The sequence below is a fragment of the Anas acuta genome, chromosome 11 (assembly GCF_963932015.1).
Source record: "Anas acuta chromosome 11, bAnaAcu1.1, whole genome shotgun sequence".
In the NCBI taxonomy this organism is placed as follows: domain Eukaryota; kingdom Metazoa; phylum Chordata; class Aves; order Anseriformes; family Anatidae; genus Anas; species Anas acuta.
The window spans coordinates 11423404-11444940 of record NC_088989.1 but is presented as its reverse complement, the minus strand read 5'-3'; the positions used below and the strand labels follow the sequence as shown (position 1 = coordinate 11444940).

At 47.2% G+C, this 21537-nt stretch overlaps 1 protein-coding gene across 5 annotated transcripts in view; it reads left to right on the top strand.

Moving 5' to 3' along the window:
• The window catches only part of CHCHD6 (coiled-coil-helix-coiled-coil-helix domain containing 6), a 122617-nt gene that overhangs the window by 68029 nt on the left and 33051 nt on the right, over positions 1 to 21537 (top strand). For 2 of the 5 annotated variants that reach the window (XM_068694115.1, XM_068694113.1), the window contains exon 8: positions 5851 to 5986. In XM_068694115.1, coding sequence (XP_068550216.1) covers positions 5851 to 5986 — 136 coding nt within the window. Of the gene's footprint in view, positions 1 to 5850; positions 5987 to 11513; positions 11653 to 20452; positions 20591 to 21537 lie in introns of those variants that run through there. The other 3 variants (XM_068694116.1, XM_068694117.1, XM_068694112.1) reach the window with 3 other exon arrangements.

The following is a 21537-nucleotide window of genomic DNA, read 5'->3' as shown; positions in this document are numbered from 1 at the left end:
AAAAATTGTCACGAGGTTTCACCTTTCCTTTTTATCTATTCCTTTACACAATGTTACCTCCACGCGCCGTGTATTCCATCCGGACCAGTGCAAAGCCCGGTGCGCGGTGTTTTCGGTCCACGAGGCTGATCAGAGGGGCTTCCTTCCTGATCAGGTTAGGTTATTCTCACGAGGCATGCAGCTTGTTTACACATTGCTAGGTTATCTAGCTAAAACATTACTCAGTTTTTAGTAGATATTCGGGTAATCTATTAGGCATCCTCCATCTCTTACTTCTCTTGTCAAACAGCGGCAAAATGACTCTTCCCTTTTTCATTCAAGCCACGTTATCAGTCTGACGTCCAGGGTCAGGGAATTCCATCGGTTGTGGTGAGGCCATCGTGTTTGCTTTGTGACGGTGCCGCATCCTGGAGCCTGTGATGGAAGTGAGCTTTCTTGGCTGTTTGTTCTGTGCTGATGAGTTTGTTACATGTGAATGAAATGCTTCAATTGTGTTTAATTTTCTGCTGTAAATGTCAAGGATGCAATAATGAGAGAGGATGGAACCTTGCTATGTGCTGTGTACTGCATCTGTCTGGAGTTATTTCCCTGACATGTTAAAGAGGAGCCATCAGAGCCAACTGCTACCCAGGGGAGAAAGCAGTTTTACAGGTCAGTTAACCACTTAGCGGCTTTTGTGTGTGTACAGTACTGCGTGGCTGCACACCACATTTATGTGACCAAAACATCACCGAGCTTACTCGGAAACGCGTGTGGCCTACCCTGGATGCACAGACGTGCTAACCAACTCTTTGACACGTCTCTGCTTCCTTCCTGACACGCAGAAGCTGCTGCTGCCTGCCCTGGGCTTTGCTCTGTGCTGCCCGTGCACCTCGTTGCTGACCTCTGAGGTTGTCTGCGCTGTGCTAACCGTGGTGACTAATGTGGTTTGCTCGAGTTAGCTCAGACACTGCTTGCAGTCAAATAATGCAGCCGAAAGTAGCTCAGCCTGTTGTTGTGGGGTTTTGCAGCCCACAGGAAATTCCAGGTTGCTGCACCGTGTAGGCTGCTTCTTGCAGCTACGTGCCGGAGCTAGCGGCCCTCAAGTTGGCTCGTACAAGGGACCCTGTGTAGCTTTGGTTTTCACTTACTGAGTAGAGGTATCTAAATGTGTCTAGGTTTAGATACCTTCCGTCTCTATCTTGAGTTTTTTCTCAGCTTGAATAGTTTCCCAGAGTAAAAGGTAAGAAGAGGATCTTGCTCTTACCTCCATCTGGAATCGCTGTTCTACCCGGCAGAGCCAAGCGGCGGTGCGGTGCTCACCGTGGAGCTACTGATTTTGCACTAGTCTAAGGAGCTGCCAAGTCCTAACGCTTTAAAGTTGTATCTCCACTTGGCTAGGGTGATCCATCAGCAGAGTGGAAGCACTAGCAAATATATACGCATCTTCCAGCTTCCCCTTGCATTCCAATTCTGTCCCTAATTCTCCTCCCCAAAGGGAAGCTGTCAGCAGCACCAGGTAGTAGCCATCGTGCAATGCTTGAAACCTGCTTGTGGGATCTGTATCCTGGTGATACTGCCTTAATCAGCTCTTGAAATGAGTTTGTATGTTTGTCTTCGAGAGCTGTGTGGCTCCTTGATTAATCGGCGGACATTTAGACCAGCACTCTGCCTACTGTTGCAGAGCTCATGATGGAAATTCCCGAAGAACCTTGCTTTAACCTCCCAGACGCTCGGCACTTCTTCATGGGGTTTATAGCCACGTAGAAAGGAATTTGCCAAGACAAATGAATGCAGTTATTGACTGGAGCAGCAGTTACCTGCCGCTATTGAACAGGTAGGAGAGGGTTAAGAAGAAAACCTCTTCTGAGCCACTAGATTGGCCCCGACTAAGATGAATGTCTAATTCACTCCCAGCGTCCTTACTGCTGCCAGTAATAAAAAGCTTGCTTCACATATTCACCCCACTGCAGACGTTTCTCTTAAATTAAATATCAAGAGGACATATAATAGCACGATTCCACGCCAAGCCAATATTATCAGATTGATGTCAGCAGTGATAATAGAAGAAGGATAAGTTGATGAGATTTCATTTATTAAATAAAGTAAAGGGAATACGCGGTGATAGAGAGGATTTGGTAACTCTTGGTGTGTCAAAATGCAGCGAGATCACACTCGTTCTGTCGTACCTCGAGGGATAGCAGAGAGAAGGATGCCCTTTGTTTCATTTTACGAAAACCTCTTCCTTCTTTTCCAGTCAGACCTGGCTTAGCCCCCTCATTGGGAGGGGGGAGCGAGATCTGCAGTCACGGATTTCCCGTTCACCTCGCCTTCTGCCCCGCTGCAGAGCAGCAGAGGTTTTCCCCACTGTGATGGGGCAGGCACTGCTAATGAGTTTTACTCCTAGATTCATCCTTGTCTTTTTCCACCTGTCATCTTTTCTCCGTTCTTCCTTTTCTCTTCCTTTAAACAGATGAGAGCACGCATTGCATTACTGGTTTCATCTTCCCTATTCTGTATGACCTGCATTTCTTTCGGAGGTACCGTCCCCTACCTCCCCGCCTGTGCATTCCCCTACCCTTCCCACCCCAGCCCTTCTCTTTTGCCTTTTTTCCTACAAATGAGCCTCTCGCATCTGTTTTCATAATAGCAGCAGCAATTACAATGCATTTTATTTTAGACAGAGGCTAATTGCCTACCTTTCTTGGTGGGAGCATATTATGCTTAAAACCGTGCCCCGTTTTAGGAGAAGGGTCAAAGCTTGCTGCTGTTCTGCTCTTCCTGTATTCAAAGCTCATCCCTTCTCCACCGCGTTCCTTTCCCATCACTGCTTAAGAAATAATAATAAAAGATGTTTGCAGTTAGATGCTGCTGGGCTCCGCCAGGTTTTTCGTGTTCTTTTTCCTTGCAGATACAGACATGCAGAGCTGGGCAGCAACCGGTGTGTGGGGCTGTAGTTCCCACCTAAAATACAACCTAAAATTAAAAAAAGGCTTAATGGGAGCAGGAGGGGACATCCCTTTGAGTCAGTAGCTGGGACAAGAGTACTGGATGCTGTGCTGGGAGGAAAACTTCTCAAAACCGCTCACCAAAGCAGTCCAAATACCCTTTTTTGGGGGGTACAAATGGGTATAGGAACTGCTCTGTTGGATGTGGATGACTTGTGTCATGGATGAGTGGTTCCTCGTGCTGAGCTGGCTCTCACTTCTCATCCCCTCGTGTCGTAGGTCCCCCTGCATGGTGGGGCATGGTGACAGTTCTCACCGAGCAGCAGTCACGTCCCGTTTCGAAGTGAAATGTCATTCGCGGTAGGATTTAACTGGTTTTGTTGAGTTTCCAGTTCACTTACGAATGCACGCGTAAATTGGTTTGTGTGATTCGTATTGATAATTACCCCGGCTGACTTGGTGGTGCATTGATTAGTTTCTCTAAATCTCCTTTGAGAAGATGGTGCAATTGATGCAGAACTAGACTTGGAGATTTTATTCTGAAGACACGGCACCTTACTGATGCAAAGCAAATTTTGTTTGTGGCTCTGGGTACCCGCCTTACAGTCACCCAAGAAATCCTCTGCGTGGTGAGACCCATGTACCAGTGCTGATGGAGGTGCTGGCTTGGCAACCTGCCAGTGATCCCTTGCCTCTGGTAGGCTTGAGGCAGTAGCAGGTGCTTGGTGGCTTCTTTTTTATTGTTTTTTAGCTTTTAAATAGCCCTCTGGGCTGCGGGCTGGCTACCAGGGGGCTCCTAGAGCAGAGGGGCACCGACTTTGGACTCCTGTGTGTCCCCCAGCTGGCTCCTACCTCTGTTGTTACTCTACATAACGCGGACTGATGCCATAGGAGACACAGTGAATGAAAACATAGAAAACCCCTTAATTACGGTAGCTTAATTATGATAGCTCTCCGTGCTGACAGTGGCAACCTCGAGCATTCTTCTCTGTATTTCTCCAAGACATCTGTGCCGTGTTGTTCAGCTGTGATGGGTACAGAGCGTTTTGTGGCGGGCTCTCCCTTTTTCTCCCCCCCAGCTCTCTGCATGAAAATTACAAAATGCCCTTCAGTTTAACATGGCTGCGTTTAAAAAAAACTAATTTTAAAAGTCTTAACTTCTTCATTGAATGGAGGGATTTGGTGGTATTTCCTGACCTGGTATTGTTTGGTATCGTTTCCACTGTCTCGCTGATTTGATTAGAGTGATATTAAAGTTAGTGACAAAGCAAAATGCCAACATTATGAATTTCTGAAGCTCCCTCTGAGTTCTTTCCTATTCCAAAATTTGAAGATTTTTTGGAATATGGATTTTTAGGGGATTTAAAGGTGATTTGCTGTAGAACATAGAAATTACAAATGCATGCTAACCTCTAGGGGCTGTGTGCGGAATGAGTTTCTTCTGAAAGCTGTAAGGTTAGACAAGAGCTGGAGAAAGAAGTCTGTGTCATATTTTGGTGGTTTCTGATCCAAATATTGGTGTTTTAGGGTGTGGCTGTCACACTGGTATTGAGGAAGCCTCAGTCTGTCCGTGTCTGTTGGCAGAGGAGGGCTGAGGGCTGAAGAAATGTCCTTTGGAGTACGTCCCTGCCAAACTATGTGGAGGAAGCAGCGGGGTTGCTGATATGGAGAGGACAATTTCTTTTTTCTTCCTTTGCTCCTTCCACTTGCCTTCCTGAGCACCTTCCAGAAACGAGCCTGATTTGGAAACTCATATCCGCGCTCTCCCAAAAAATTTTGCAATGATCTTGCTGGAAGATTTCGTGTTTCTTAGAAATCTGTTTCACCTGAGAGAATGAGACGTGCCCAGGAACAGGTCATGTTTTCTTCCTGCCTGATTATGAGGCGCTGCTGCTGAATGAGTGCCTGTTGTTGTTCCCGGGGAAATGAATACATCATGGCATGGCATTCGTGCCTGCCTGCAGCATCAGGTGCTTTGGGAAGAAGAGCTGCATTTGATATTTGGGCACAGATCTCTTTAAGCACGTTGGGGCAGGAAATGCAAGGAATTAAATGGATTTAGGGTTTAGAAGCCAGCATCTGAGGGCTGCTGCATCTAAGCGTATGTTCTCTGCTAAAATGTACCGGGGCGATTGTGCTGCACATTCCTGCAATTTGCGTCTGTGGCTGTGCAGCTGATGCCACTGTTGTCACTCTGCTTGTGCCATTGCTGCCTGTATTGTTTTACAGTGACCTTCCCTTTATCGGTGCGGTTGCTTGTGCTGTGCCATATGCACGCAGGCACGTGACGGTGTAAGAGCATCCTCCCTAATTGTTCCTGGGTAGCTGTCGTTGCCACTTACGGGGTATGAGTACCACTTCCTTCAGAAATAAACAAACAGATATCTGCTCTCGCTATTATTCTGTGTTTTTTCTAGTCACTTGGAGAATTACAGTGCTTCCAACCATGTTGGTTTTTTTTTTTTGAAGTGTTTAAATAGATGAGGATTCGATAGGTGGAGGTGGCTCATTCAACAAGTCCATTCAGCTCCCTGTCAGCCTGTAACAGATCCAGTGCAGGCCCAGCCAGGACTCCGGAGTTCTGCCAAAGATTTCCAATGTGACTTGGGGAAATCATTGAACCTCTTGGAATTGATTTTTCCTAACTGCAGAGGAGATATGATGTTTTATCTCTGGGTAAGAGCCTTCCACACCAACCTAGAAAGAATGTGTTCCTTCTTCCTGCTTAGTACTCTGGATTTTTCAGCCGAAAGACTCTGTTGGTCATTTAACCCATTTCCGTGATCTCTGTTTTTACTGGTCTCTTTATTTCTTAGGGCTAGGTGACTCCAGCACAAGATTAGTGACTGTGCCACTAGTAATGTAGTTGTAAGTGGGTGAAAACTCCCCTTCACACATCTTTCTGTTCTTGTTTTCCCTGCAGGAGGAGGAACACCGATCCTGTCTGTGCAAGTCTGCAGTCTGAAATCCTGAAGTGCTACCAAGAAAACAAATGTGAGGTGCTCAAATGCTCAGAACTGGCTAAGGAGTATCAGCGCTGTGTTAGTGCAGCTCAGAAGGTAACAAAAGCTTCCCTGATCTGATATACTTGTGGGCTTTGCTGACTTGTTTTGCATGGTGTTTTCTTCTGGGAAATGTCTCTGAGATATGTAGTGTCCGATAGTTAAACTGTGCTGTTCATACGAGACAAATTTTCCTCGGGATCCATTTTGTGCATTCACATTCATTCCACGTTTCTCAGTCGTGCTGTGGTGTGTCCCAGCAGTGGGTCCTGAGGTACCGAGCTGCTACCAAAACATGAGCACTGATGCTCCTAGGTTTCAAAGTCAGCCACAATGATTTTCCCAAGTTTTGCCTTCTTGGATGCTGCATTCTGCAAGTGGTAGGCAAATTCATTTTGCCAGTGTTGGCAGTGTTTCAAATAGGCTCCAAACAACCTCGCTCCCATTCTGGGACCTCACAACTGGAGGTCTTGCTTCCTTTCATGGCTGCATGAGGAAAGCTGCTTTACTGGGCAGAGGTGCTGCCTCTTGAGGGAACTGCACGCTCCTGAAAGCTTTGTCTTGTGCAGAGGTCCAGCAAGGCCACGGCTCTGCCGTCAGAGCTGCAGAGCCCTACTAGCTTCTGTTGATGCCTTAGGACAGTGACTGCTCAGCACCTTGGAAAAATCTGTGGCTATTAAAGCAAGTGAAGGAGAAAGGAAAAAAAAAAAAAACAACAAAAAAACAGTAGCTGAATGTTACAACGAGGATATAGTCTTGGAAAAAGAGCATGGCAGGACAAGCTGCTGCTTGGGACGACCAAAGTGTAAAGGATGTTCTCCATGTGAGAATTCAGTCAGCTGTCCCTCAAGGGCAGACTTTTTTTTTTTTTTTAATTCTTCGAAGGGTATTGAAACTCTGTAATAAGATGGATTTGGGGAAAGGATAGAGCCTTCTGGGAATAGAGAGCTGAGATTCCTCTCCTGGGATTATTAATATGGAGGCAGGGGGTGGGGGGAGGTGGAGATCTCGTCGAAGCAGTCCTTCTCTGTCGCATTAGCATTGTGAGGGGAAGCTGTATGGCTGATTTAAGTATAACATGAAACAAGCTGCCAGCCGGCTCCCAGAAGAAGCCCGACAGAAGGAGATGGGAAAATTGTCAGGATATATTAGACCAAATGTTGTTGCTAGTCCTGGTGGAATTTTTTTCCTTCCTGTTTACAAAGAAGGTCTTTGTATGTCTGCAAATCAGCAAGGTTAAAGCTGCCAGGGAAAGGGCTTTTCTCTGATATCTTTAAAGTCCCCAGCTCCCAAAACGTGTGGTTTCTTCTTCTTTCTCAGCTTTAAAGTAAAGCAGTGCCTTTGCTGCTGCACAATCCGTGCCCTCTGTTGCTGTGTGCAGAGCGCTGGCGCATCTACTGCCAGCCTCCGTTACCTGATGCTTCCTCCTTGCCTCCTGTAAATCAGGCTTGTAGCCTTTTCGGTGGAGTATATCTTTAGCAAATGCATTTACCAATACATCTTTATTGCATGCAGTGCGGGCGGAATGTGATTACCAAAGAAGACAGATTGCATTAAACTTCAGCATATTTGCAAGCTGCGGCTCCAAGCCGCCTGAGAAAGGGGCTGGGATGCTGCCAGCCCCGAGCCCCAGCCCGACATTATTAAAGAGTAAATTGGAAGCTAAATGACTGGTAACAGCAGAGGGCAGTGAAAGATCCTATTAACTTGGAGCTTGTTTGGATTTGTGTGATTTTTTTTATTTTTTAGGGGGAGGGGGCATGCTTTCTTTGTAAACCAAAAGCTGGGGGTGGTCTGGGTTCCCAAAGTTCACTGAACTTCAGAAATTTTTTTCCACGCTCTTTTGGAAACTTCTTGGAAGGAGCAGTACACAGGACACTAAATTGCCCTGCAGATGATGGCAGTATGACAGAGAATCTCCTTGCCCTTCTTTAAGAAGGGGCAACATATACTCAGGTGCAGGTATCTAAACCTTACAGCTGGATATAGGCACTGAAGGGTTCTGCAAGTGCAAATTCCAAAAAATGTGCGAGGAAATACATCTTCTGTGGTTTCCTTTATCCCAGGACAGCTCAAGCCCTGACACTTTGCCTTACTACTCTCACCGAGTCCTCTGACTTGGGAGATATGTATGTAACGATCACAAGCTGTTGTGTTTTTTTCATGAAGGACTATAAAACTCCCTCCTCCCTTCCCCATTTAAGCTGTTATTTTTCTTTAAGTTTAAATTAGCATCTTCTACCAAATGGCTTTCTGTCTCACGCATTCCTCATTCAGGAAATTCGGGTTGGAGGAATGTGGGAAAGAAGGGTCAGAATCTCTTGATATTTTTTTCTTTTCCTTTTTTTTTTTTTTTAACATGATATGTTTGCCAGTGTAGAGGATGTTGTAATCAAAGCTGGATGCGGGACTTAGCTCACTTGCATGCTGGTGATTTGTTCTTCTGCTTCTTACTAAAGATTTTATAAGGCTTGGTGAATATTCTTTAATGAAGCATCTGGTTCTCTGCAAGTTCTTTTTGATGGCTGGTTAAATGTCTCCAAGGCATGGTATACATTAGGCTCACAGAAAGCAAGCTCTAGATTTCTAGGCTGAAAATTACAGTTTACAGCGGATTACTGTAATTCCTTGCATCTTCCCCCGAACTGTGCTGCTCCGAGACTGTTCCTTTGGGCACCCGATTCCCTTTGCCTATCGCAGTGCGCGTTTCTGGTCCGGGAGGTGAGATGCACCCTCAGTTACCTCAGCCCCACGGATGGAGAGACGAGGAAATAATTTCAGGAGTTTGGAAATTGATTTTCTGCTCCCGTTTCCTGTAGAGGCGCTCGCACTGGAGCAGGTTGCTACGTACCGTAGTGCAGGATGGAGACGTGGTGTTACCTGGTTTGTACGTGGTCATCAGGGCTTCTTCTGCAGTCACGGGAGAGAAAGAGGCACGGCTAGAGCACGGTGTGTCTGGTCCTAAAACAGGCACATAAAACAGGCCAGCTGAATTTCATCCTTGGGTGAGTAGGAGCAGCATCCTCCCTGCTGCACAGGAGCCATACCCAGCCCGTGAACTCCCAAGTTAACACGTACAGTTGGATGCTACGAGGCTTAGGGGAGCAGGATCCTCTCCTGGATGTGGCTAGCACGCTGTCGACGTGCTCTGTGTAACCTGCTCATGAGCTTTGCTGGTTTTGCTCTCCTGAATGTTAAATTTTGCTTGTGTCATCACGGGCTTGCTGCAGCAGCAGCCTGCTTGGGCTCTGGGTTGCTTTCTGCATCCTGGGCTTTGCTTATGTTGAAGCCCTCTGACTTGAGAGGACGTTGCCGTAATGTCTCCTGTTTAATTTAGGGGTGTTTTATCTTTTCTGGTGGTCTGTTTTCGTGGCTCTGCAGAACTTCAGCTACAGCCTAAGAATCGCTGGTTTTAAATCTAATAAAAGCTGGGATAATGGGACAGCTGTGGGAGGGGCAGTTCCCATTGTGTCTTTTAAAATTGCCTCTAGTTTATTGACCGCAAGTTTCACCAAGAGCTACTGCTGCCGCTAGATAATGAGAATTGAAAATTGCTGCTGCTGTTTCCCCGAGGTTTTATCTTGTGCCAATGAGAAGAGGGTGTGGAAGGAAAAAGGAGAGTGGGCAGTGGAAATCTGCGTAATTTCTTATTTTGAGCCCAGATGGAAGGGAAAAACAAATTATTTTTTTTGAAGTCAGAGCCCTACTACTGAATTGCTCCCCCACCCTGCGAAGGCGCGCTCGCATGCGAGCTTTGCCGAATATTTGTGACCCCCTTCTGCTTCCTCCGCGTCCTCTTCACACCAGAAGGCAAATCTGAATTTCCATAGGATTTCACTTCGCTAATTTGTTATGTAACTGGTGGCTGTACGAGGGAATCTCTGACCAGCTGCCACTTGAAAACTGTGGCCTCTGGTGACCACGAATTAATGCGAGGTGCGATTTGGAAGAGTGCTGCTCCTCGCAACCGCGTGCGAAGAAATGGCTGCTGGTAAGGAGCATGTAGCCCTTTTTTTTTTTTTTTTTTTCCCAGGTGTTCCCTTAATGTCTCTAGGTGCCTGTCTTTCGCAGAGGGACCAAGGTGAATTTTTTTTGTGCTCTAGCTCCTGGCCAAACCAAGTTATAAAGAGCTGCATAGTCAGACACATGTATTCCCTTGTCAGTAGGAGGGGTACACACGGAGCTGGGAGCCCTTCGTAATTCCGCGCTCTTTCTCCCTGTTCTACATCCAGCTTCTCACAAGCCTGCTATTCAGAACAGACAAAGGTAAACCCACTTCTATCAAGGCTTTAGGGCTTGTCTACATAAGGAAATTACAATGCAATAAACTGGCGAGCGAGTTTATTGTGCAGCAACTTTGCTGTACGTGAACGGTCTTGGTTGGTAATGGCAGGACGGGAGCGTTCGCCCTCGTTTGCCGTGAGTCACTCTGCTCTGCAAACAAGCCCGTGCAAAACGCTGCCCGGATTCCAGCGGAGGTAGCCTTGTAACGTAACCTTGAGTCTACTGCTTTCTCCTTTACCCTTGGCTGTAATAAAAAGCAACGTGGTCAATTTACTGCTCTTACTTTCCTGAGCGATCCCAGCGAGAGCCCGTTTAACACACGGAGCAGAGCGTTGCAGCTCTGCCTCAAGTTGACTCCTGCTCCGTGGGCAGTGACCTGGGTTGGTGTTACTGAGCAGATTCAGCAGATAGCTGTGCGGCGTCCCAGCCTGCTGGAGCAGTTCTGCTCAAGCTTTTTGGATCCTGCTGGGAAGTTTCCACATCTCAAATCTCTGCTGAAGATAAGCAGCTCCAGGAGGCGCTGGGTGCCGCGGGCTGTGCTGCGGGTATCTCTGGCCAGCAGGTATCATTAGACTCATGTCTAGAGCTGTTGCCATTCGGATGGGTTCCAGAATGCTTTACAGATTGCTTTATGTAGAGACCAGTGGTCAGCGTGCGTGGCTGGGGGAACTTCAAGCAGGTATAGTGAGAAATGCTGGGATCTGCCTCCCTCCCTGAGGTTCTGCAGAGGTAGATCTTTGCTGTCGAAGTCTCCCAGAAAAGATAAAAATACATCACACGGTATGCTGCTTTCAATACAGTATATCTAACTTGGAAGGCTCTAGGGTTGTTTGAGCTTTCTGAAATCCAACTTTGTGGTTTGAGATAAATCTGTGCTCAGATCAGGAGCATGATGCACGCAGCCATCCTCAGCCAGGTATTTGCCCACCCCGCCTCTCGTCCGTCTGTCCTTGTTCAAAGCAAACATATCAGCAAAGTGTTTTCCTTGCTTTCTCCGTCAAGTCAATTCTCTTTTTTAATCTTTCTCTCTCCCAACCTTTATTTGTGCAAATGCTGTGGTGATAACACTATCGGAGGAGTTTATGACTCAATAAATGGCCCCCACAAGGGAATCGGTGGAGAGGCCGCAAGCTGCAGGCAGCTGCTGTTTATTTAGTCGTAAACACAGAGGAGAGCGGCGCTGGATTAACTGTACCCGAGCAGCCCCTGACCTGTTATTTGCAAAAGGTGAAAATGATCCATATTTTGCTTCTATTTATAAAGGATGGAAGTGGTTATTGTTTTGATTTTTTTTTTCAAGGCTGCGATTCCTGGTTCCGGCGAGCCTTCAGTCCTTCCATGTTTCCGATCCCCAGGAGTTCATCAGTTGATAAACTAAAAATACAGAGCTGCCTGGAAGGACATAAACCGCCATCTTAATATATGAGGCATGTCCCGGAATAAAATGCTGGCCTACTTAAAATGGAAATGGCTGCTGCATATACCCGGTATTCATGAAACTGGAGGCATAAGTTCTTTATTTGCTCTGTATCTCAGCACTTCACAAAGCCCTGATGTTCCCCACAGCTTGGCATATCGTCAACACTTATTAACCCAACTACCTTCTCTCTCTGCTGTTTGCCCAAACATAAAAATAAATAAATAAATATAAATAAAGCCCAAACATGACACATTCTGGAGTTTGCCATCTTCATGGAAAACAAGAGCACAAATAAGCTTACAACTTTATTTTGCTCAGTTGGCCGTGCTTCAAGGCTCCTCTTCTAGAGATATTTTGTCCATACCCTCCAACATTTTTCTCTTGAGTTCTTGTAGCCTTTGCCTGGTCTGGAAGGAGGTCTGCCCGACCCCATTTCTCTCCTCCAAAACAATCCATTGTCTAACAATCTAATTCACAGCCCACATTTATTTATTTTGGCTCTGTCTTTTGCTTGTTTGTCTTTTTGTTTATTTTTTGACATTGTTGCAGCGAGGCAGAATTGCCTTTGGGTCTAATTTCTCACTTAATGGTTCCACTCTCAGATATACTTACAGGTAAAGTTAATCTAAATGTGCATGTTTCACAGATGGTTTTGAGGGAAGCTGTTAAAAGAGGGAAAGAAGTCAGAACATCATTACAGTTTCTGGAGTTGGACTAGATGGCATCTCATTACGTTTAAAATGTGGTCTGTGCTGCGGCTCTTTCTGATTTAAAACTTAGTTTGCCTGAATCTGTTTGAAAGCAGCCTGAAAAATACTCTGTAATAAAAGATACTGTGAGAGCTGGCCAGTGAGGAACAGAAGTCAGAGCTGACTTTACGTGGTGTGGTCTTTGGGAGGGTGGATCTGAAAATGGGCATTTAAAGTTGGGGTATCAAAATTTCAAGCAGAGTAGGGCCAACCACTACCCAAAAAGGAAGGATTTGTTTCGTTTATTGTTCTGTCTTTTAAAATTATTCCTTTATTAGCTTCAAATTAATGAGACCTACGTGGATCTACTTCGTCTAAGAGGTTTCCCAGACTCTGGGCTCTCTGTATAGCCTATTAGGCAGTGTTTTCCTGAGGACTGTAGCCTGTTTGCAGCCAGGCTTATCTACTATGGGAAATAGTTGCTCGGGGGTGCGAGAGTGTTGTGATACATCATGCTGTTTTAATGCCAGATTTTTTTCACAAAAGATTTGTAGCACTGTGTTGGCAAGTTGGAAGTGGAAATTCTTACTCAGATTAATTCCGGGAGACTGATGACCAAGCAGTCTTGGACAGAAAGAAGTTGATTTCCAATTTTTAAACGGTGTGTTCTGCTGCTGAAGTTAGATTGAAACAGATCCACAAAAATTGCTGTCGATAGCAACTGCTGGTGAGAAGCACAAGGTCAATGGTCAAATGCCTTCAGACTCCCAGGAAGTTCCCGAATTGCCCTGACTTCCATAACTTGGTGCTAACGTTAGATCCATTCCCTGACAACTTGGCCATAACTTGGGAAATTGTATCCGCGATGCCAAAGCCTTCATGACAAACTGGGGAAACCGAAGATTTGTTATGCTTGCTGTTGGTCTCAGTCCGTGCAGGAAGGTCTCCTGCTTCACGCAGCGCGCGGTTCTCACACACCATCCATCAGCTGTTTTATGAGCGGCTCTTGGGGCTGAATACCCTGAGGACTAATGGGATTTGCTGCTTTCCCCAATCCGTTGGGTTTGTCTGTGTGGATAGCACGTACAGGGGTTATTCTGGTGGCACCGGTCCTCATCAAGTGGAAAAGTTACTGCCAAGCAAGCAAGGCTGCTCCACCCAGACCTTTGCAGTGCCAAGGAGGACATGGGAAGGTAATGAGCACCCCACAAGCCCACTTACTAGCAGGATGCCAACCCTTTTTTCATCCAAGCTATGGCACGTCGAAGGAGAAGGCCTAGGGAAGTTGTCCTGATGCTGCTTGCTTGCATTTGTTCTCCCAGAGCATCTCTGCCCGAGGCCGGGGAGCATTCCTCCGTTACAAAACCTAAACTTAGTGGGGAGTGTTCCTCGGGAATCCTGCCTGCGTTAATTGTGGATTTCATCCTTTTGTGGCCCTGTCTTTGTGCCCAGCAGGTCTCCTTGCCTGGAGGTGTTACCTGCTATGCCTGGAGTGCTTCCAAAGCACTTTCAAGCCATCAGTCCTAGCTGGACTTTCTCAGGCTGGGTGAAGTAATGTTACTGGGCTTCAGGGCTGCGGGTACAGGAGCAGGACGTGTCGCAGACAGCCCCTTGCAGCAATGTGCATCTGGTAACAGGGTAGCTCTGCTGCCACTACGCTGATCTGTTGGCAAGAGACATTTCAGGTTCTAACCTCTTTTTGGGTTAGAGCCCTTTGGGGGGGCTTTAAGGGTTGGGGAAAGGCTTTTAGACCTCTGTCAGCGTTCACGGAAACTGTCCAGAAAACCAGCACCTGTTCGGGTTAGGATTTGTTATTTTTGTAATGCGAGGGAAGCAGGTAGTGAAGTCTTGAGTCAGGGTGGTGGTGCAGCATCCCATATTTCCTTGTTTCTGAAGCTGGAGAAGCGTGCTGCTCTGCTGGGTTAAGCCTGAATGTGTCCAGAAATGCCGACAAAATTATTTTGACAATGTGTTCGCTCTTTGTCCCTGCTGAATGCCTGTTTGTCCTGTGTAAGTGGATTTCAGGATCAGCCAACCTCCAGCTCCGATTTGCTCTAATAAGGTGAGGTAGGAAGGGTTTAAAGGTCATTTTGCAAGCAGCTGGCTCCCTGCATATATTATTTTAAAAATAACGCTGTTGGAAAGCTGTTGATTTAACTTTTCAAATATCCGTACTCTGTAAAATCTCAGCTCTTCTGCCTCCGTCCTTCAAGCTCTCTGCTCGCCCTCTGCCTGCTTATCTTCCTGTCGTTTCCGATTACCTCCACCCATCTGCCTCTGCATTCTCTCCCACTCGGTTTATCAGGCCGCCTTTGCTGCCCGCAAGGACTGGTTTTATTTTTCGGAGCAGATCATCTGCTGGGTTACTCCACCGAGCTGTGTAACAGAGAGATAAGGGTTACTTGGTTCAGCCTGCTGGTGAAGCATTATTGTGCTGTTCCTTTATTGGGGGACTGGGAGCTCTGAACAGCATCCGCTACATCTGCGGGCTTTCAGTGTGTTTGCATGTACCTTGCTCCCTTCTGAGAAGGAATTCAGCGTTGGTTAACGCAGATCATGAGATTTATATTCTGTTTTTTTTTTGACTCCTGAACAGGTTAGCGTGTGCACAGTGATCAATCCAGCTTTCTGTCTGGGGAGCGTGTTTCAGTCCTTACCTGGTCTGAATGCTTCATGCAGCAACGGAGAATATTTCCTTCATTTACTTGTTCCCTGGATTCCTCTTAGAGAGTGCCAGCAAGGGTGACTGCAAGCGTTCTGGTGATCTTTATGCTGTAGATGTGCTGCCCCGAGCCATGTTAGCAGGAACAGCTGAGAGCTTTTGTCTTCAGCAGTGCTAGAGGTGGCCTGCGTAGGGTTACCGTCGTTCAACAAGCTCGGTAAGGTTTCTGGGCCCTGGGATGCTGGCAGTACCAGTACATCGTGAGCCTGAGTGTGCTAGGAGTTTCCTGAGGCTCAAAAAAATCTTCTCAAGTCCTGTTAGAAATACAGAACCATTGATAAATGTATTGGACCCAGTGATTGAGGTGGGATTCATCCCAGCTGCGTGCACCATGAGCTGCTATGGGGAAGGTGCTGTGATAGGGCCGGGGTGCACCTGAGGAATTTTGTGGTGACCCTGCACTGCACCAGTGGCCACCTTCCTCTCTGCAGAAGCCAAGCACACGGGGCACCACGTTGTTCAGGAAGAATAACCACTTTGGACACTATTAAACGTGAACCTTTACTCTGCTCCAGCTTGTGCCAATGTGGGGGCTGTGCGCACACAGCTCTGTCATGGATGTGAGGTCTCAAGTTTCTTGTTCAATGCAGCATCGAATATCTGCTGCTTGGGAGATGGGCAAGAGAGGTCCCAGGCTGCCTGAGACCATTCCTCGTGCCTCATTTTGCTGAGCCTTGACATTTGCTGCAACAGAGACCCATAAAATGCGGGGAGGTCTCTCCAATCATGTAGGCATATTAGCAGGTTTCTTGCACTGATGGATTAAAGCCAGGCTGTGCTCGGTAAATGTGGATAAATAATAAAAGGTGAGATTGTGTGCAGTGATCCCAGGTCTCCTTCCTCCAGCTGCCACCTTCTGCCTGTTTGCCGGGAACCTTTGCACACACAAATGGCTTTGCTTGAGAGCACAGGCTGCGCGCTATTTCTGACACAGCCAAAGGTGCCTGATACGAAGCCAGAGGAGAGCTGCTCTCTCAGGGACTGAAATGTCAACAGAGATGTTGCGCTGCCTTACAGGGCCCTGACTTGCTTTGGTATAAAAACTGAACAGATGTTGGAAGGTCAGGAGCGTTGCCATACACAGAGCAGCGCAAAACCTGCTCGAGTGTCCCGGGTAACGTTGCTCTGAGCTTGATGTGCCGGCACGTCCCCTCACGTGGGGCTGCTCGGGCTGCTCCCCTGCAGCCACGTCTGGATTTTTACCCCAGCTAAGAAAACGGGACTCGTGTCGCGTGCCGGTGAGCGTGCTTTTCGTCCCGCTCTCCGAACCTGCTGGTGAGCTGCGGCGATGTTCCTCAGAAGGCACAAAGGCTCTGAAGTAATAAGTTCCTGTGTACCTTGTGAAAGCAGGCAATTAGGTGGAGGAAAGAGACCCCAGTGGTGCCTGCGCAGGGGGAATTGTATCGACTGACCCTTTATTAGACATCAGTTTGGTCACAGAGGAACTTAACTTTGAGAAGTGAATCTGGAAGAATCCAAGAGACATTGGTTTTGTTCATGAAAGGGCTTGTTTCAGTGTTAGGCTTTCCTAAATGTAGGGGCTCACCCGCACTCACTGCTATCAGCTTCATTGAGGGGCTCGGCAAGGGTGGCACTGTACAAATGAGGGAGCAGCCTGGTTTTTAGGGTCCTTTGAAATAAACCTTCTCTGTCTGTGTAATAATTTCCTTGCTCGCTTCTGAGAAATGGAAGCAGACTTTTTGTTGTAAGGGAGGGCTACGGAGAGGGCCCAGCCTCGGTTAATGCACATTACCAGCCTGATCCTTTAATACAGGTTCTGTTTTTTGAGGATGAGATAAAAGACAGCATTAGGTGTGAGAAAAATACTCACAGGAGCAAGACCACAAGCTGCTTTAAACCCCGCACACCTCTCTGTGCCACCCGGGCAGATGTTTCACCAGGAAATGTAAGCCCTGGACCAGACCCTAGCTGGCTGGAGCACATCTTGCACATTGCCAAGACCTGTGCTTAGTTGTCAGTTGTCAGCATCTTTTTCGGTCCCCTCTGGTGACCCTTGCCCATCTATCATTAGCCACACTTCGACGTGTCCGACGGGAGTGTGTCGCAAAGCTTCGTGGCAGCGGGGAGCAGCTTTGTGGAGCGTGGCCGTCGAGGAATTGCTGGTGGCAGCAGGTCTGCACGTGGGCTTCGGGCAGGGTAACAGGGGATCGTGTTTATGGAGTTTTCACAGCCCCTGTGACTACAATGATAGGCTTTGAAGCATGTTTTCCTCCGTGCTTCGCCTTCCCACAAAATCTTCAGGCGTGATCCATCAAGGAGTATGAAATATATTTAAAATCCCAGCGCAGCCTTTCTCTCGCAGTCAGCAGGGTTGTGCTTTCTTCTCTGGTGTGGAGTTGTTTGCTGTTGAGAATAAGCGGTCTCTTTTCTTGTGATTCCTTACCTCTCTTTGGGATGTGATACCATCAAGAAAACCAGCTGCTCCAATCTGAGAGTCTGCCTCTGCCTTCCTGCTCCCTTGTTGACTGTGTTGAATCAATGAATTGTTGCAGTACTACAGAAAAAAGGGATGCGAAGAAATGAAGAGCGAGATCACACGGCAGAATTAGAGAGGAGAGGATTCAGTTCACAGTGGCTGTGTCTGGAACCAGATCTGCTTTGACAACAGCAATCCCCTCGTAGCGTCTTGAATCTCAGATCCAGCTTCCTGCATCGGTAAGCTGTGGGGTGTGTGGGATCCCACGTGGAGGAGAGAGCAGTCTGAGCTCCTGGGGAGACCTGACAGCAAGTCCTGACTGCTCCTGCTGGGAAGATGGTGGCTTTGATAGGTGTTAGGGAAAAAATACTTAAAAAGAACAGAAGCAAGCAAGATAATTCCTGGATGGCAGCTGTGGCAGAAGGATATGGTACAAAATATTCTTCTTGTAAACACTGCAAACTGGAGCTCTGACTCTCTTAGCATCCTGAACTGCTGTCTCAAACCTTTGTCAACATGGGCTTTTTGCCTGTGACTCAGGTTCAGTGGCAGCTCTGTGCAGCCAAGAAAACTGCCAGGTTGTGCTTTGGCTTTGGTTCCAGCTGTTCAGGGCAAAAAGCTTTCACTGCTGCTATGAAAAGCTTTTCTTAGGGGACAACACAAAGCAGTAGGAGCGTTGTGCTGCTTGAAGGCTGAAGTAGACATCCTCCCCTGAGAAGTGTCTTCCAAAGCACAGCAGCCTAGTACACTGTCATGTGGATAAAAGGCCATAAGGATTCGGCATTAATCTGGAGCTCTCTGCAATTAATCTCTCTGATCGTTTTGAATCTGGCTGATGTTTGGACCCACCAGCCAGGTATGTAAAGGAATTCCTCCAGTAGCTCTGAACTGCTCCACAAGCCTCTGGGCTCTAAGTGTGCATCCGGGGCCTGCCTGCTCTTTTTCACCATCCTTGGTTCTTGCTCCCTCTTGTCCTTGCCTCACTCTGTCTGTTGTTTCTTTCCTTGGCTCTGTCAGTCTTGGTCTGTTTGACCACAGTACCTGGTTGCACTTCCATCCTGACAGCAGGTCGGTGAGTCGATGCCACGCTGCATGTTACACCTCAATCAAGCTCACATTCTTCTTGATGATTGCTTTAGAATCAACATTTGAAAGCATTTCTTTGTCTTGGCACAAATTTCTCAAGAAGTGCCCCTGAAGTTTTGACAGGCTTCTTTAATTGCAGGTTGTAGAGCTGTAAGAACCTGTCCTGATTTCTGATTTGGGATGTATTATTTGCAAGCTTACTTTCAGGTATGCACTTGCTTTTTTTTTTTTTTTTTTTTTTTTTACGGTTTTCAAAGCCATTTCCCTGAAGTTAACTACTTGGAATAACTGCCTTTAGATTAAAGCACCCAGAAATTTGCCATTCCTGTTGATCAGGATCTAGAACAGTGCGTCACTGAGGAACCCCAACTTTGACCCACTGGCACTACAATCAAGTGCTGTATAGGACTGCCAAGTTACTCTCTCCAAGTTTCTCTCTCTGCTGTTTTCGGACTGTTTTGAGGTATGCTGAATTCAGGTCTGTTAGGAATGCCACTCTACCACTGTAGGGGGTCTCCGTTAGCTCAGGACAGTGCATAGCAAATGTTTGAGCTATGGGCAGGAATAAATTGTTCTGTGATGGGAGCTCAAACCGGGGGCCTGCTTTCTATTATTTTACTCACCTCTTTCTAGAGTCTGGGCTCAGATTTTTCCTCTCCCTCTATGTTCATCTTTTTACCTGCTTCCTTCCAGTGTCTCTGCACCCTCTCCTTTCCTCCCTCCCTCCTCTCCTCTCTTCTGTCCCCTTCGTTTGAGTTCCTTTCATTTTAAAATCAGTATTGGAGCTGACACCAGCCTGCCTATTCCCTGCAGCACTGAACCGGCGGTTTGGCAAGAGGAGGCTGCAGTTCCCTTAGGGGCAAGGCAGAGTTCAGTATCTGTCTTATTTTAAATGTGCATCTTAACATGGCTGATCAGAGGAGCAGAGAAATCTTTGGGCTCTGAGTACTGGAAGCTCATAAAGACGTAGAGTAATCCTCTGCATCCCCCTGCACCCCTCAGTGAACATGAAAGCTGCTTGGCACAGGGGAGGCTGGCTCCAGGAACCGCGGGTAAGATTGAGAGACTCCCAGTCAAAGGAGGGGAGAACGGTGTGCATGCTTGTGTAAGCATCGCACCTTCTTTTTCTGCTTCAACTTCCTTCTCATCTCGTCAGATTTAAATGCATTTTTTTAACACTAAAGGATCCCAAAGTGCATTACCTAACCACATACCAACCTTGCGGGATGTTTGCCTTGGGCAGGTGATGCTCCTATGGTACGGAGACAAGCTGGGGTATCCCTCTTCTGTGTCCTTCCCACAACCAGTGCCATGGCAAGATGCAGGAGATGGGTTTGCTGCTTTCCTGGGATGAATACTAACTCTCCTAAGGCAGGCTACGTACCCAGCTGGTGTATTCCCCAAATGGTTTTGCTGTGCAGCTCTCGCTGCTGGCATCTGTTCAGGCAGCACCGCGACATACCCACCTAAAGAACAAACCAAAAAATGAGTGTGCAATGGTTCAGCAGCGCTCACCATCACATCAGGATCAGAAGGACAGTGTATTGAATTAAAGCTGCAGCCATAATTTTAGTTTGGACCAAATGCGTGTAGTTTGGCAGAATAGCAGGGTCCAGATTCTTGTAAAAACGTCCCGGTCCTGCAGGAGCATGGGAAGGTCAAGACCTCTGCTGGAAACCTTCTGCCAGCCATGGTACTTTCTGCTGCACGGACTGCTTTGGTTTAGCACAGACACAGGGGAATAAACACTTCTTTCTGCAACAGATTGGAACTTTCTGATTCTTCAGGTGGTCAAAATGGTCTGCATTACTGAGGGTGTTCAAGGAAATTGCAGCAAGAAGTGGGGGAGAGTCTGCAAGCTCATCCTTTTCATGTTTTCTTTTAGTATCATTGACTGGTGAGGAGCCTAACCCATCCGAGGAGATACCTGGCAGCATCAAGACTCAATACCAGGTGGTTGCCAACTGGAGAAATACAATGACCATGCTCAGAGTAGGTTAAATCAAGTAGGTTCTGCTCTGGAGAGAGAAGAAATATGCAGATGGAGGAGGCTACCTCTCAGTTCTTCAGAAATGCTCTAATAAATTGGAGAAAAATTACTCTTGTAGGACCTCAGTTTGTTCTGACTTCCCTTTAGTTAAGGAAAAAAAGTAGTGGCTAAAACTTCCCAGTTGGAGACTGGTTTCCATTAGCGAAAAGATGTGTGTGAGTGATAGAAGAACTGACTGCTGGGGTGGATGGATCTGGCCTCCTGTTCTGCTTCTGCCTTTTTTTGCCAGAGGATCCGTGGTTTTTGGACTGTGACGAGGTGTGTTTGGTTGCTGTCCTTGTAGCAGTTTGCTCAGTATTTGTGGAAGAGGTTGTGCATTTGAAGTGGGTGGGGAATGGAAACAAGAGCTGGCACCGTACAGCTGATTTCTTCTCTGCAGTGCTACACGCTCAGTTGTCAAATTTTCCTCTACTTTCTGAAAATTTTTAGTTTTGTGGTTTAAAATAGCAAGTGGAGAAAGAGGATTCATTGCCTGTGAGAAGAGTTGCTGGAGCCAGGTGGCAGATAGACCTTCCCCAGCTGTGTGCTTTCAGCCCCTTCCTGCCCTGAAGATGGCTCTGCTGGAGCCTTGGGCCTCCTGGAGGTGCCTGTCCATGTCCTCTGTCCTGACATAAAACTGTTGCTCACACACTGCAGTCCTGACTTGGCATTATTCTTCCTCTTAGACCCTTCCTGAACAGTGGAGCTATTCTTTACAGACTCGATTTTTCTGAAAATCGACATAACCACCACGTCCTTCCCAGCGCCGGGTCTGTACGTGGGGGAGCCGGGGTGGTAAAATTGCCAGAACTGCTCAAACGTTGCTACCGTCACTGCACCCATGGAGGCTGTGCTGGAGATAGGAGGAGTCCTTGGGGAACAAACAAACTGCTACAGCTCAGGCAGGATGGTATGCGACCTTGTGGACTGCGGGGTGGAAA